Source organism: Anopheles coluzzii, chromosome 3, assembly GCF_943734685.1.
Source record: "Anopheles coluzzii chromosome 3, AcolN3, whole genome shotgun sequence".
In the NCBI taxonomy this organism is placed as follows: domain Eukaryota; kingdom Metazoa; phylum Arthropoda; class Insecta; order Diptera; family Culicidae; genus Anopheles; species Anopheles coluzzii.
Window position 1 is genome coordinate 70,739,997 of NC_064671.1, and position 14,326 is coordinate 70,754,322.

A 14,326-nucleotide genomic window follows, 5' to 3' on the forward strand; every position below is an offset into this window, starting at 1 on the left:
GAGAGGAATATATGCAAGCAGTTAATGCTCGGGATGGAAAAATGGCTCTACAAATGTGTTAGGTGACAAGGCTTTTAATATATTTCATGTCTACTGCGGTGGCTATCCAGAAGCACCGGCAAAATGGGCAGTATCTGCGGCACTTTACACCGGAGATTACAACCGCCGGCGATCGCCGGTGTGGACTATTGTTTGTAAAACTATGGTACGATTATCATTTATGTTATTTGTGGTACTCTGTCAAAGCTAGTTACACAGCAAATGTATTAACATTGCCGACGAGCTTATCATGCCATTGTGTTTTGATGGTTTATTTGTTTTACAAAGACTAGCGAATGACTGCAATTCCTGTGCGTTATGTGTGTTGGTTAGGATGGATAAATTTTAAGTAGGAATTAGGCAGATATTTTAATGCTCGTTAGGTAATGGTACTACACTATGTGCCGTGCTATTGATGTTGTGCTTCTTCGTCTGTTAATACTGCAAATGTTTCTATAATCCATGAGCCATTATGCAATAATTAATCATTTGTTTTATTTCAACTCACAGATTTAGGCTGAAGCTGATTTCTGCTCGAAATAGATCCAGATTTGTAGGTGAGTTCTTAAAACATACAAATAATAATTAATGTAGATAGGGTAAATGTACCAATAGTGGTGCAATTTGTAGTGGTACAGATGTGTTTTAATGGATTTAAAGTGTCAGGAAGGACATTTTTTGAATATTTTAAAACATAGCAATTGGAATATGTTTTATCTTTGCAATCACAACCATTTTTACCATGAAACACATCAAATTTACAAAAATTAATTGCCTATAATGGTGGTATGGTTCCTATAGTCGTCGTATTGTGTTCCTATAGTGCTGGTAAACAAAGATACCTAAAAAACAGTGTATACTATCAATGAAACTTAGTTTCGAGGCTGTTTGCATATTCATATTAAGGATTACTGCCATAAAATAATGACTAAACTGCATCACATCTGTCGTCAACCCACATCCGGAAGAGTGTGCTTGATTTGAAGTCAATTTTTCATTCAGCCAAATAAGCGAATTTTGGCCCTTTTTTTGGCAAATTGCCTACAGAAAACTCATTTTTGTTGCTTATTTTAGTGAAAACATTACGACATGTCAAAAATATCCTCGAAAAAATCTAAAATGACTTGGTTTTATTGATTTTATAACTATTACCACTATACGAACATGTCTGTTTTGTGTACCTATAATGGCACTATGGTAAAAAAACACTTAAAAATGGATAAATATGGTCAAAAGGCAATTAACTTTAGTAAAACAATAACATTTCATAACAGTTATGTTGAAAAATTAGTAATTGCGTGGTTATGTGGTCATTGAGAACGTTAACAGAAATATGAGTTTTGTTATGAAATCCTAAAGATTTTGGAAAAATGTGGACATATTGCACAAAATAATGGATTTTTTGGTCACTAAGTAATGGAATGGGCCCATTTATCTTTTAAATCCTTTTTTAAAACCTGAAGAATATTTCACACTAACATAAATAATTTAATTACTTTTAATTTGCCGTATGGATCACATTTTAGTCTAAAACCACCACTATTGGTACTACCACCACTATAGGTACAATTTACCCTATTATTAAAAACATTCATTTTTAGGTGCCTGATGTTGGCAAACTGGGAAAAGTGCCACTGCCTAAATCTCCACAACGATAACTTCTGCCAAACTTAGACGATGTTGCGCTGTGGAGATGCACCAAAATGCAGTTATGCTCAAAATGCTTCCCCCAACTTCATCGCAAATGTAAATTGCACTACTGCACACTAGAGGGCGCTCTACAAAACATCGCACTGTGGTGGATTCGGCTTTTCTTTGCCAGATGACGCACAAAATCGGTAGAAGAACCATTTGAACGATATCCGTTGGTAGCTCTTGCCTTTTGTAAGCTGAAAATAGTATACTGAGGTAAGTTAGTGAGTAATAATCAGTGTTTTTTTTATTATTAGGTATGCTTGATTTTTGGTAAGTGTAGAAAGCCATTTATTCTACGTAATCATTTCTCCTTTTCGATGAGCTGAGGCAACCGTTTGTTCAGCTAAGAAAATGGAAGGGGATTTCTACGATACACCTGTACACAAAAGTTCGATGTTCAATTTTCGAACTGTACATAGGTAACAGAAGTCCTAGTTTATTTTCCACTGATGATAACTTTAGTTGAAAGTGAAACGGTCATCATACATAATTAAAAATGTAAACCCACGACGGCCGTTGCGATAAGTTGCGAGTCATCAAAAAACTATTCTACTAAATTTGAAAAAAAAAACTGCCAGAAACTGAAGAAGTTTTTTTGCACCAAATGAATTTGATGATTCATGTTTTAGTTTTTACCTACGGGACGTTCGATCTTTTTTAATTAAAACACCAACTTTCGGTTGCTTCATTTTATTCACAAACAATATTTTAATTCAATTAAATCATATTTTATATAAACACGTCCATCCTTACCACTGTGCATAAAAAACCCCATCCATCGTGCAAGGAAATTGAAACGCACAATCGTAGCAGCCGTGGGTACGTAGGTTCCACGCCAACATTCGCAGTGCACGTTGCGAATTTCTATAGCAACGGAAAATAACAGCCTGCAGCAGAAAAGTACCTTATGAGCGCGAGCTCGTCCAGAGGTTCATTATTCGTTTTGCCTTCGAACGGAAAGGTCTCCTAAAGGGAAGAAAATTTTATTAGAAAAAAAAATCAGTGTCGAAATTTCAAAGTGTTTTAAAGCTAGAAGCTATCTTTTGGAAGAAATTTTACAACTAGAAGAACCACTGAAGCATTACCACCTGCGCCGGACTTGTGAAAGCAAGAACACCAGAACGCTCTTGAAGCTCCAACTTTGAAGCAATCCAGCTGCTGCGCCACAACTGTTGTACGTATTATACGAGTGGATTTATTAGTGCCCAGTGCTCCCTCCGTTACGGATTGTGCAGCCTTGACCTAGTTCTATCATAGGAATTTGTGGTCTTTGCTGCCATTGATATCCTTCGCTTAAAGTGTAGTTGAGCCCAAGTTCTGATTCTTCATTTCCTCCCCATTCTTTCATTCTTGCCCCGCGTGCAGTGATTTCTCGAAGAATCAATCCATACAAAAAAAAACCGAAAATGTGCGATCCGTGCTGTGGTCCCTGCGATCCCTGCTACTCCTGCTATCCTTGCGTAAGACATCACTGCTCTTCCTGCCACAAATGTGACCGCTGTACCCTGTCCTGTTGCACCAAGCACCGTTACCATTTCTGTTACCTTTGCCTGCGCCATCACTATTAAGGGTTCTTTTTTATTGGTTTTGGTTAATTCGCGTGTCCCTTTCGCTTCCATCCTTGGCACCGCCATCTTTCTTTTGCTTTTCATCGTGTCGTTGGGTGTAGGATGTTAGTAGGCTCTAGTTGATTTTCGTACCAACGCTCAGCCTCAACAAAGGTGTGACTTTTGCCCGCTTAGTTGCATTACGTTTGTTACTACTCGCTCTCTTCCTGTCCCATGTCCTTACTCACTACAAGGCCCTCAAAGGGGAGACCCGGTCGTAGACGCATCTGTCTACCGGATCCGTAGTTCTCCCTCTAACTTGATTGGCTTTCGGACATTAAAACTCTGCTCGCACAACGTGTACTAGGATAGAGTCGTTAGCAATGTGTGTTTGCTACACGTGTGTGTGTGCTACAAATCGATACTATTTTGCGAGCCCCCAACATGGCGCGCGCTCTGTCGCGCTACAAGGCAACACACAACAGCGTGTTTGAAATAGTATTTGAATTTGGATCAATGCCGCCAAGCCTTCCAATGGGCGATAAACTCCCGCCCCTGTCCTGTTCTTTTCCTTTTTTTGCGTGAATCCTCGTTATTTCGATGATGAGCAAAAACAATGGCAACCAACCGGAAGGCCAATCACATTCCGATGGTAGGGAAGGGGTGGAGAGTTACAGAATTAGGGAGTGTGTCAGGGAGAGAGGGAAGAAAGAGGAGTAAAAGTTCGTAAACCTTCGATAGCGCGGGGAGTAGTAGGCTCCTATAACGTTAGGACACACACAGGCTAGAAGGGGTTGTTGGGGACTTGGCCTCGATCGAGCAAAACTTTCCCATAGTAGCGCACAGTGTAGTAGGCCATGGATAGGAGCTTCGTGTGACTTCGATGTTCACGAATGACGTATAAGTTCAAGAATGTTTTCGAGCAAATGCAAAGATATTGGAGTGTTGTGCTAATAACCCTATCTGTTTGTTTGAAGGATGTTTCAGTTCGTTGTAAGTCTAAAAGAAGCAGCATAGCAAAGTAGGAGCAGAGATATCTTTGATTGAAATCGTTGTGTGTTTAGTGTATCATGTCTGGGAGTGTGTGGGATCCGCGCCCGTGTGTACAATACAACTCACACAAGAGCACCTGTAATGTATAGATCAAACCCCCCAATATCAAAAATCCATTTAAAGTACATTCCATTTTACAGCCGGATATGTTTAGTGTACAAGATTATATTGTTCAAATCCAAGATTTGTTGAAGCTCATAACTGTGATCCAAATCGTAGAGTCTGATCGTTCTGAGAAGCATGTTTCCACAGCAATGTGAAAACAGTGCCATTCGCCGTACAGATCAATCAGAGATGCCCTAGTGGACAGGACGAGAATAGTTTGATTTTCTCCACTCCAATGTGTGTTTAGGTTGTCTTTTAGTTGTGTTTAGAACTAAATCCCCTACACACTCAATTTAGGTACATCAAATAGGAACATTGCGCAAATAGGTATATAAAGGACATCAGTAAATAGGACACTCTTCACGGCGTAGTTGTAACACGCCACAGTGAAGAAACATCGTAGTATCCTCTGACCCCCATTTTTAGATTACCACCCCTGGCAGAGCGAGAGTTTGCGTGTCATAGGTTCGTTTTTCTTGCTTTTTTTTTCACTGGGACACCTCCTTTTCCCTCCAAATATCAAACAGTCGACCCCCCGTTCCCCCTCCTATCTGTGTTGGTGGAAGCGTCCATTGATCGTGTGCGACGGTACCGACACGGTACACTACTCCTGGAATCTGCGCCGGAAGGAACCGAATATTCCGGATATTCGGTACGAGGAAATGTACGACCGGTGCGGTCGAAGAATCTTTTAAAAAGAGTGTCCCCAGCAGAGAGGAGGAGTGGGGAAGTGGATGGGGTATGCTATTTTGTTTCCTTTCCACTCATACTCATCTTGTACACAAACACACACACACGCAACTGTCTTGCATTTGATTTTGTTACATTACACTTTGCACCGTTCTTTTGTTTTGTATCTTATCGCACCGTCCTTCTTCCCATCCTGATTGCCCCCTCGGCATTTTTAGGGTCCCGTTGGACCATGCGGACCTTGTGGACCTTGTGGACCTTGCGGACCGTGTGGACCGTGTGATCCTTGCGGACCGTGCGGCCCATGCGGTCCCTGCGGACCTTGTGATCCCTGTGGCCCGTGCGGACCTTGTGGACCGTGCGGTCCTTGTGGTCCCTGTGCACCCTGCGGTCCCTGTGGACCGTGCGATCCTTGCGAGCCGACCTGCCGCACGGCCCACGACCTTAACTGCATGCCCCAGTGTCCCACCATCTGTCCCCCGCAACGCTGCGGACCGCGGTTCATTACGGTGCAGCAGCCGCCCCGGCTAGTGGCGCAGAAGAAGGTGATCAACACGTCGCGCACCGTGATCGACAGGCACGTGGTGCCGCAGACGCGTGCCATCGTCGAGCCGAAGCTGATCTACCAGCCGCGCACTATCTGCGAGCCGTGCGTCATCTACAAGCGGCGCACCGTGCCGGAGCCCAAGATCATCTACTACAAGCGCATCGTGCCCGATCCGAAGGTGGTCTGCACGCCGCGCGTCATCGTGGAGCCGAAGGAGATCTGCACCACGCTGGTGTGTCAGCCGAAGCCGCAGGTGGTGCAGGTGCCACCGGCCCGCGACTACTGCTGCGTGCCGGCGGGAACCACGTTCTACAACAATGGGTGCTGTCCGCCGAGTGTGGGCCCGATCTGCGCTCCGAAACGGTGCTAGGAGCAAGGGAAAGAACAGGAACAGCGCGCATCACTTCCGTTGATGGGTAAGTATACAAAGGTGTACGAATGGTGGTATGACCGCGTAACTATCGTGTTAGATTTTGACTTCCAATTCCATCGGAAGGAATTGTTTGAATATACGAACGTGAACGCCATTCCACCCTTGTGTCTTGCCTACTCATCGTGTCTCTCATGTCCCCTGCACAACATTTCAGTCGTATTTTAATCTTTCCTTCGTTTTTTCTCACACACAGGCACCTAAACCATGCAAGAGTCGCGAACTCCGAGGCGGAATTCTCATCTCCAACTGCGAGTGTCTTAAGCGCAACGGTCTCCAGCATGACTGCCCACGTTCGGAGTGTCAGGTAATGCGGTTAAGTGGAGAGTTTCACATCCAAAACCTATAATTTGAACATCGTTCTACATTCCTTCCAGGCAAAACCATGCTGTCTGACGAAACCCGAAGCTTCCTGCTGTCCATCGCAGTGGGCCCGACGCTACCGGTTCGTGACGATGGGCAAGAAAAGCAATCCGGTGCGTCCATCGAAGAACTGCTGCCTGCCCTGCGGTGGTGGCGGGTGCAATCCTTGCCCAATCGATCCGACCTGTTGCGCACCTTGTGGACCATGTGGACCTTGCGGACCTTGTGGTCCTTGTGGACCTTGTGGTCCGTGTGACCCGTGTGGACCTTGTGGACCATGTGGTCCGTGTGACCCGTGTGGACCTTGCGGACCCTGCGGACCTTGTGACCCGTGCTGCGCACCTGCATGCGGTCCAGTGTGTGATCCTAGCTATCCTCCGGTGTGTGATCCTTCCTGCAGCGTACCTTACTGTAAGTAACTACCATCCAGCAGCAACAAACCCCCCGTACAGCTGGTTTTGTTCGATTGATTGATCTTCACATCACAACACCTTAGATCCGCTGAAGCGCATCCGGTCGGCTGTACGGCAGCCTACGCCCCGGCCGAAGATGGCCAAAACCAATTGGTACTGTCCGCCCCGGTACACGATCTGGCGTCCACCGGCGCCCTGTCGTTACCGGGCACCGTGCAAAGCTCACTGCTACAATGTGGAGCGGTTTTGTTGTCCCTGTTAGAGGGCGATGCGATTGAAGGGTGAAATAAACTCCACTTGTTTATCTAAATTGGTGAGATCAATCGAACAATACCTTTTTTTAATGTTTACCACCTAAAATGTTGAATTAACGATTTTCTCTTATCTCTCCACACAGGCGACCCTTGCAGTGATGGCTGCATACCCTGTGGACCGTGCTAGGATGTTAAGAACTGTGAGGAGCGGTTCTCACAACCGTATGCATACACATCCGTGTCTAACACAACTCGCCCCCCATCAATTCCTGGTTATGTAGTAGTGTGCCAACCAACTCCAGGACCTAGTCTCTCTTTTTACGCCATCGTTATTAGGAAAAGGAACACGCCCACGGCTGCAAGAACGAATATCGGCGATCTTACTACTCCGTTCGAAGAGAAATTACTCGTGTTGTTTCTATACTTCCCTGTCGTTAAATATCTCTGTTGGGTTTGAAGAAAATTTTATCACACGTTACATAGAGAGGCAGCCTCGCACACCATCGTTAGCAAAGCATCGTGCATATGCTTCCCGTAGAGAGAGAGAGCAGAACGCATCGATAGGCACCCATTATCACCATACTCCTCCAAACGCACGAGAAAATCGTCTAGCAGCACCCAGTTGAAAGTAGCGCCGAACGTATGTTCAGTGGAATAAAAAGCGTAAAAACGATTCGGAAATCAAACTAAACACTCTCTCCGCTTGTTGGCCTTTATTTCTCTATCCTTCGAAAGTAGAATGTAGAATATAGAGAGAGGGAAGTGGCTCTGTTTGGAAGAGTTTTCTACGGCTAAAGAGAACTTATCTATTTAAATAGGGAGCGCTTCCGTTCGCCTCGTCACACCATCGTGTTTAGCCCGACGATCGGTTGACTTTTGCTGCGTGCCCGATCGTCCCACTTTTTGGCCGCATTTGCGACAAACCCGGGCCGAATGGGAGACGACGAATCGAACTCATCGCGCCCCGAGTCGTCCAACTTCCTCGTGCTGGTGCTGCGCTGCGAACATCTACATTCGGCACTGTGCTGCGATCCGGTTGGCGAGCTGTGATTCGATCCAAAGTGTGTTCGGATGATGTTGAGCGGTTTCGCAGGCGGTGGCGGTCTCGTGCGATAGTGGTTGTTAGCTGACATTGGTGCACTGCTCATCTGCATCGCTTCCTGGTCAAACTTGTCGGCCGGGACGTAGGTGCTCCGGCGGGACGGTTGAATGTCCTCCACGAACGAATCATTGTCATGGTACGCACCAGTCGAGTGATGACGCACGGGATGCCCATTCGAATGGTTCGTTGGCGGACGGTTCGTCGCGTAGCTCGCCGGTCCTGCATCGCGATAGTTCCGCCGATCGCGAAAATCGTTCCGAGGAAGGTACTGTATTTCTTTCCCCGCAATTCGACGGCTTTCTTCGGGCGCACGGACGTGGGCAAACACGGGCACCTGAGCCGACGGGTACACCTTCCGCTCGACGATGGATTCGGCGCTTCGGTTGAGTGGTGAATCCTCCCGATACTCATGCGGCGCTTGATGATCGTGATGGTGATGATTATGCTGCTGCGATGGTGGATGCTGATGGTGACCGTTGAGCTGCTCCGGCTTGGACACAACAAACACCGTCGGCTCCGTCGTGTCGGTGGAGACATCTTTCTTCAGCGTTGCTGCCCGGGCGTCGGGTGTATCGTGCGCGGTCGACGACACCTCCGTCTGCGTCATGTGCGCCGTCATCCGGGCGAGTGGATCGGCCAGATCGATAACGAACAGGATCGCCACGAAGAAGGACAGACAGCCGAGTATGATCGCATTGTCGTGCAGATCCGGATGGACTTGATCGATCGAGGCAAACACCAGCCCACCTGTGTGAGTATTAGAGAGAGAGGAAAAGGCAGTACACGTTTTTAAAACAAAAATCCATTGTTTCTCGTTTTAGCCCGGTTAAAAACAACACTTACCGGCAGCAAAAAACAATAGCGTCCCGAGCGATAGGACGATCTTCTCAAACAAGGTCGGACGTGATTTGGCATCGACGCATCTGAAATGATATGAAATGATCCGTTCAAGCATATGGCCACATACAACTGTAGAAGCAGATTAGACCATTTGTCTGCAAGATCAGCTTCGAGACACTGAGTGCGTTTGTGTCGCTTTTTTAACGGAGCGTACGTGAAGTTGAAGCTGAATGATATCACATTCGTCGCACCATACCATACACAGAGCAGTGCCATTGTTCGGAACAGCGGGCAGGAACATGTGAATTATGCTAAAATTACCCCAGTGCCTCTAGTGCCGTCCCCCACCCTACGCCCTCATTGCGCAAGACACGGTGCACTTGTCAATGGTTCGACTCTGACCTAGCCGCTGGGGTTTAGGGTCGGGAGGCTGAGGAGTTAAAAGTTTGTCACCACAACACGGGTGGGGAGGGCGCACACAGCACCGCACCATGGTAATGAAAAGTCAACCAAGCAGGCTCTGAATAATGGGCATATGATGACGAACATGCGAAAAAATAACCCCCCCTCGACCCAATCCCTACTCGAACGCCACGCATGCGCAAAAGATGAAGGTCACAGCGGAGGCGCTTAGAACTATCGGAAGAAAAACAAAGCCGTTCCGTTGTTGGATGTGGAAGGAGTGGAAAAAAGTGACCCCGCGGGGCGGGATATATGTTTTCCGCGCCCCAAACCAACGCTGTGTACTGCTGTGAGAATCTCTGGCCAGATCGGCCAGCCTCGCGTAGGATTTCCCACATGGGACCATGCACACATGAGTTCAGGAACCCACACGAAAACACGCCAATTGTCTTCCGCCATAAGTCTGGGGACAATATGGACAAACAGCACTGTGCCACGACTAAAAACAACAAACCATGGCAACCGAAACGGCAGAGAAACAACCACGGCCAGGTAAGGCCTTTTTAAACACTTCCAAGAGGACCCCCGCTATTGACTCGCTCGCCTCGTTCGGTTTTGGGCTCTCCCGTAGCGCTCTCTGACCTTGTAATTAACATTAGTGCGATGACTATCGTGTATCCGCCGTAGACGATGTTGGTAAATGCATTTCCACCGCTGCTCCAGGTGATGTTGTGTATCAGGCTCCATTCGCTGGAAAATGGCCGAGCGTGCCGGGAAAAGAAGAGAGTGAAACGCTTTTTTTATTGAATTAAATCGATGGAAGTCGTGCGAAAATTCGGGTGCCAGGTGTTTTAGTATCTTTATTAGGTTTGATATTAGTAAGAATACTCTTTGCAAAGCCAAATCAAATGTAATGAAGATCTAAATCTGTATTAACTGGTTTATTGTATCATAATATCTAATCTTCATTATCATGTTTATTAGTTCTTCTTTAAATTATTTTTTCGATTCTACAGAAAGAAAGGCAAACATGATTGCAGGATAATTGATTTCAATAACTAGCGTTTTGAGTACTTTTTAAAGCATTTATTTGAGTTATTGTTTTATTTTATTAAGAGCTTATTACGTGTTTATATATTTTTTATGTATATAATTAAATTTAAAATGCTTCACTACTCGATTTGTTCAACTTCCAATTAATGTTGTTCAATGTGTTTCACTGTTAATGTTTCTCTACAAACACTAGTATTCCTTCACACTTTATTTTTGTTCCGGGATTATGTTACTAAAGTCTAAAGTCACAGCCAAACTCCACCAGTCCTTGAGTATAGCATCATTAACGACCCTTCACTGGTTCTAAATTATTGCCAATACTGTAGTTATTAGCTACTGTAGCTCTCGGTTAGCTTGTCTTCCACCCTATCCCCATTTGCCTTCTCAAACAACAACACGCTTCATTTTGTGCTCCAATACTTTAATTGTTATGCAAATTGCTTCTAACTGCACGACAAACGTTGTCACCAACACCGTACACCTTCCATCCCTGCGGAAGTGCAGTGAGCAACCCCTTCCAGGCAGAAGTATTCTTACCGCGATAACTTCTGGTTTCGCACAAACACACGCCGTGACTCATGGTCGGTGATAATCTTCGTAATAACGCACGCCACACAACCGAGCTGGAGAGCAAAGGGTGGAAAAATGGTTAAGAGAGAGAGAAAAGATTGAGGAAATTACAATAGAAACACACAAACACATCACAGAACTTACTAATTCTAGAAACTTTATCACTATTCTTGCCGCTGGCTTCACCATGCTTCTTCTTTTATGCTTACAACTTATACACCAAATTGCTAGAAATCTATTTGCCTGTTGTTAATTATTCACGTAGCACCACACACACAATTTGCGTCGTTCGTTTTGGCCAGTCTCTCTGCGCACGCTGGCTCATCCCAATTCATCACACGCCCAGGTACAACACTTTTCACTTAACAACATTTTTCGCTCTCCACAACACAACACAATCGGGAACTAGTGTACTACTACTAGCTTTCACCCTTAGCAACGCGATTAATCAAACTGCTTGCCCGCCTACTGTGTGTGTGCCAATTGATTAAAAACGATGTCTTGCTGGTGCTGCTGCTGCTCGCACTCAAACACCATGCTGTGTTGTTCGCCGTCTCACGCACCGTTCAAATCTTTCCAACCAGCTCGTTTCGCAAGAGTTGATTTGATTGGGCCCGTTTGAGGGCCTTACTTTTTTATTGATAAAACTGATAAATAACTGATTAACTGACGAAACCAAAACCTTCAACAACTTTTCTTTATCTGATTGCATTCACACGACGCACACGACTTCACGGAGACGAGATCCCCAGCACAGGCCACCGACTTACTACCGCTCCGTTCGAATGGCTACCGTCGAATGGCTTTTCCGAACCGAGCGGGTGATGCTTTTTCCCACCCAACTGTACCCCACCGCCACCACACACGCACACAAATTGCATTCATCGTTGCACGTATGTGTGTGTCTGTGTATGCGTTTTAAAGTTTTTGATAGGGCAACCGCTTACTTAGCTTAGTCAGAGTGTTTCAGTCATTCCTCAAGCCCCGGGAGACACATACTAACAACCCCAAACAGTACCCATGTTTGTGTGTGTGTGCATTTTTGCGCGCACAACGTCCAAAGACAATGCTCTTCTAAGACGCGTACATGCACCACTCACCCTTCCTCCCTTTACCTTCGCTTTTAAAAGGGTTTTTTGTATGTTTGTGCACCTCCATTAAAATAGTTCCTCTAAACATGCCCGGTCCCGCCGACCAAAGAGGGCGTTGGTTGGATTCGCATTCAGCCGTAACGGGTGCAGCACACACAGGGGCCTCCCCCCTCCCCCGCCTAATGCCTGCGCTACATGAATGAATGATGCGTCGGAATGCACAACCAATACCGTTGTCTCGAAAAAACACCCCGAGCCGCTTTTATTATGTTTGCACGACGCCGTTTGATGTGCCCTGCCACTTTGGATGAATTTTATGGTCGACTTTCGGGCTTTTCCTTTCCTTTTTGTGGTGGTCGGCCAGCACACACATACACAACAATAAAGCCCGGCTCTTATCAGTGGTTATGCGAGAGTTTATTGTGGGTTTTCTTTCGTGCGCATAGGCAACATAGATAGGGCGCAGCGAGGCCGGCGCATGTTCCACATATGCTCTGCAAACGATAGGGAAAAACGGTGAGAAAATGCATTTGAAGGTGTCGAAGCGGTAAACGTTCATTTTCAAAGAGCAAGTACTTTTTGGTAAGTTACGTCTAATTACAGGAGAATTATTCAGAATAAGCTTAAAATAATGCAATTTACATACACAAATTCGTAGAAAAGTACTCTCAAACACGCAACGTACAATTTCTATTAAAATAATGGAAATTGTCATTAAAATAATGTTTGCGGTTTTCACCTACACCTGTGCTTGGAGCGGTCGTAGTCCAACGCGTAACTTTTATCACCATTTGTCCCTCGACCTCCATAAAACATATGACACCTGAGTCACCTGTGCCCCATTGTACCGACAGTACACTGCACCCCTTGCTAAAGCACCATGAATCGAGCGTTTTGTTAGATTCCAATTATTCTCACCTACCTACCTGGCAAATAGAGTAGTTAATTGCTCCCCTCCCCACAGTGGTTTCACTTTTTCCTCCGTCACTTCAGTGCTGTTTAGCACCCGCAATGGCCACCACCACCACCAACACGGTATGGCAATATTTATCTTGTAGCCAAAATGTGGGACTTTCCCGGGTGGGAATACGAGTGCGTTATGCAAATTTTTCAAGACACAGCAAACATCATGCGTTTAAGTCGTTGTTCCGACTGATCTTGTTCCGGAAAGGGTCGCCGACAAAGCGATGGTTTCATTGAAGGTGACATTTCGTTGGTGGTCAGCTGTTCCCATGGCATAAAACGGTGTCACGCATGCTTCACGTTGTAATAGCAAATACAATAGAACAACCACAACCAAGTTTGTTTCTGACCTTCTTCTGTTCTTGGCAAAATCTTGTTAGATTGAACTCATTAACGTCCACCAGCAAGCAGCCTGTGTTGAGTACATATGAATATGATTGATTAATAAACCACAAACTGCTTCATGAGTCATGACACTCCTCTCTTACCCCTCTTTTCTCTAGGACGCCGCTTTGTTTAATTCCTCCTGCTTTGGAGCTGACTTTTCCTCCATCTCGCAGTACAGACAGCTGAGCGTCACCGGAATCGCGGCATCGTACAGCAAGTCCTCCTCCGCCTGCTGCTTCTGCCATGGCAACCGGAACCGCTTGGCGCGGTGGGGCAGTGCGCTCGGTTGCACACGGTAGGCACACCCAATCGCCCGCCCGATGTCGTAAAACGAGTAGTTGTGGTACGAGAAGTATTCCGGATTTTTGTAGCTAAAGTTCTTCGCTGCATCGCCCGTCATCGGTATGGGACCAAGTTGCTGGGAAGAAAAAGAATGAATTAGTTTTTTTTTTGTTATTACTTCTTTCTGTCGATGTCACTGTTTCTTACATTATCGTACTCCGTCTCGCGGAAGACTTTCGGCGACATTCCGGGCAGCAGTTCGTACTCTGCCGGTTTGCTCACTTTGGGCATGTTCCGTCTCGGTGCATCCAAAGGGTAGGTGTCCTAAATAATGAGATTTTTGTGAGTGCAATGGGAGTGTTGTGTGGTGAACACACGACCTCTTACCTCAGGTTTACAGTGAAATTTTCGTACAAAACGCAAAGAGCGTGTAATTTTCAGTAGTGACGCCATGACGGTTGTGACACAAAATGTGCCTACTTCGATCAAACATGGAAGAA

At 45.8% G+C, this 14,326-nt stretch overlaps 3 protein-coding genes across 4 annotated transcripts; 1 reads left to right on the top strand and 2 right to left on the bottom strand.

The window, feature by feature from the left end:
- The first annotated feature begins 2,650 nt into the window (after positions 1–2,650).
- LOC120956251 (keratin-associated protein 10-4-like) lies at positions 2,651–7,827 on the top strand. Its single transcript, XM_049608988.1, has 9 exons — positions 2,651–2,908; positions 3,100–3,194; positions 5,348–6,039; positions 6,107–6,120; positions 6,173–6,177; positions 6,303–6,413; positions 6,484–6,880; positions 6,966–7,195; positions 7,280–7,827. Exons 2-8 carry the CDS (start codon positions 3,141–3,143, stop codon positions 7,142–7,144), a joined length of 1,452 nt encoding a protein of 483 aa, XP_049464945.1. The 5' UTR covers positions 2,651–2,908; positions 3,100–3,140; the 3' UTR covers positions 7,145–7,195; positions 7,280–7,827.
- Positions 7,810–12,433, bottom strand: LOC120957760 (bromodomain-containing protein 4B). The gene is made up of 5 exons (XM_049610367.1): positions 11,248–12,433; positions 11,071–11,156; positions 10,123–10,230; positions 9,082–9,161; positions 7,810–8,985 (listed from the first exon to the last, which is right to left on the bottom strand). The coding sequence occupies exons 1-5, from the start codon at positions 11,290–11,292 to the stop codon at positions 7,976–7,978; spliced, it is 1,329 nt and encodes a 442-aa protein (XP_049466324.1). The 5' UTR covers positions 11,293–12,433; the 3' UTR covers positions 7,810–7,975.
- Positions 12,434–13,495: 1,062 nt separating this feature from the next.
- On the bottom strand, positions 13,496–14,326 carry LOC120957761 (uncharacterized). Of its 2 annotated transcripts, none has more exons than XM_040380113.2 (4): positions 14,214–14,326; positions 14,034–14,150; positions 13,646–13,962; positions 13,496–13,569 (listed from the first exon to the last, which is right to left on the bottom strand). In XM_040380113.2, exons 1-3 carry the CDS (start codon positions 14,277–14,279, stop codon positions 13,657–13,659), a joined length of 489 nt encoding a protein of 162 aa, XP_040236047.1. In that variant the 5' UTR covers positions 14,280–14,326; the 3' UTR covers positions 13,496–13,569; positions 13,646–13,656. The 2 variants fall into 2 exon arrangements, with proteins under 2 accessions (XP_040236047.1, XP_040236048.1); XM_040380114.2 differs by having other exon boundaries at positions 14,207–14,287.

What these genes read in the sequence shown, in the direction of transcription:
- LOC120957761 (XM_040380113.2), bottom strand. Translation starts at nt 14,279, where the DNA reads ATGGCGTCACTACTGAAAATTACACGCTCTTTGCGTTTTGTACGAAAA. An exon ending in AATTTCACTGTAAACCTGAG is followed by an intron (nt 14,151 to 14,213) that starts GTAAGAGGTCGT and finishes CTCATTATTTAG; the next exon opens with GACACCTACCCTTTGGATGC. An exon ending in GCGAGACGGAGTACGATAAT is followed by an intron (nt 13,963 to 14,033) that starts GTAAGAAACAGT and finishes TTTTCTTCCCAG; the next exon opens with CAACTTGGTCCCATACCGAT.
- LOC120957760 (XM_049610367.1), bottom strand. Translation starts at nt 11,292, where the DNA reads ATGGTGAAGCCAGCGGCAAGAATAGTGATAAAGTTTCTAGAATTA. An exon ending in GCACTAATGTTAATTACAAG is followed by an intron (nt 9,162 to 10,122) that starts GTCAGAGAGCGC and finishes ATATCATTTCAG; the next exon opens with ATGCGTCGATGCCAAATCAC. An exon ending in GCTATTGTTTTTTGCTGCCG is followed by an intron (nt 8,986 to 9,081) that starts GTAAGTGTTGTT and finishes ATACTCACACAG; the next exon opens with GTGGGCTGGTGTTTGCCTCG.
- LOC120956251 (XM_049608988.1), top strand. Translation starts at nt 3,141, where the DNA reads ATGTGCGATCCGTGCTGTGGTCCCTGCGATCCCTGCTACTCCTGCTAT. An exon ending in GCCCACGTTCGGAGTGTCAG is followed by an intron (nt 6,414 to 6,483) that starts GTAATGCGGTTA and finishes CATTCCTTCCAG; the next exon opens with GCAAAACCATGCTGTCTGAC. An exon ending in TTCCTGCAGCGTACCTTACT is followed by an intron (nt 6,881 to 6,965) that starts GTAAGTAACTAC and finishes ACAACACCTTAG; the next exon opens with ATCCGCTGAAGCGCATCCGG.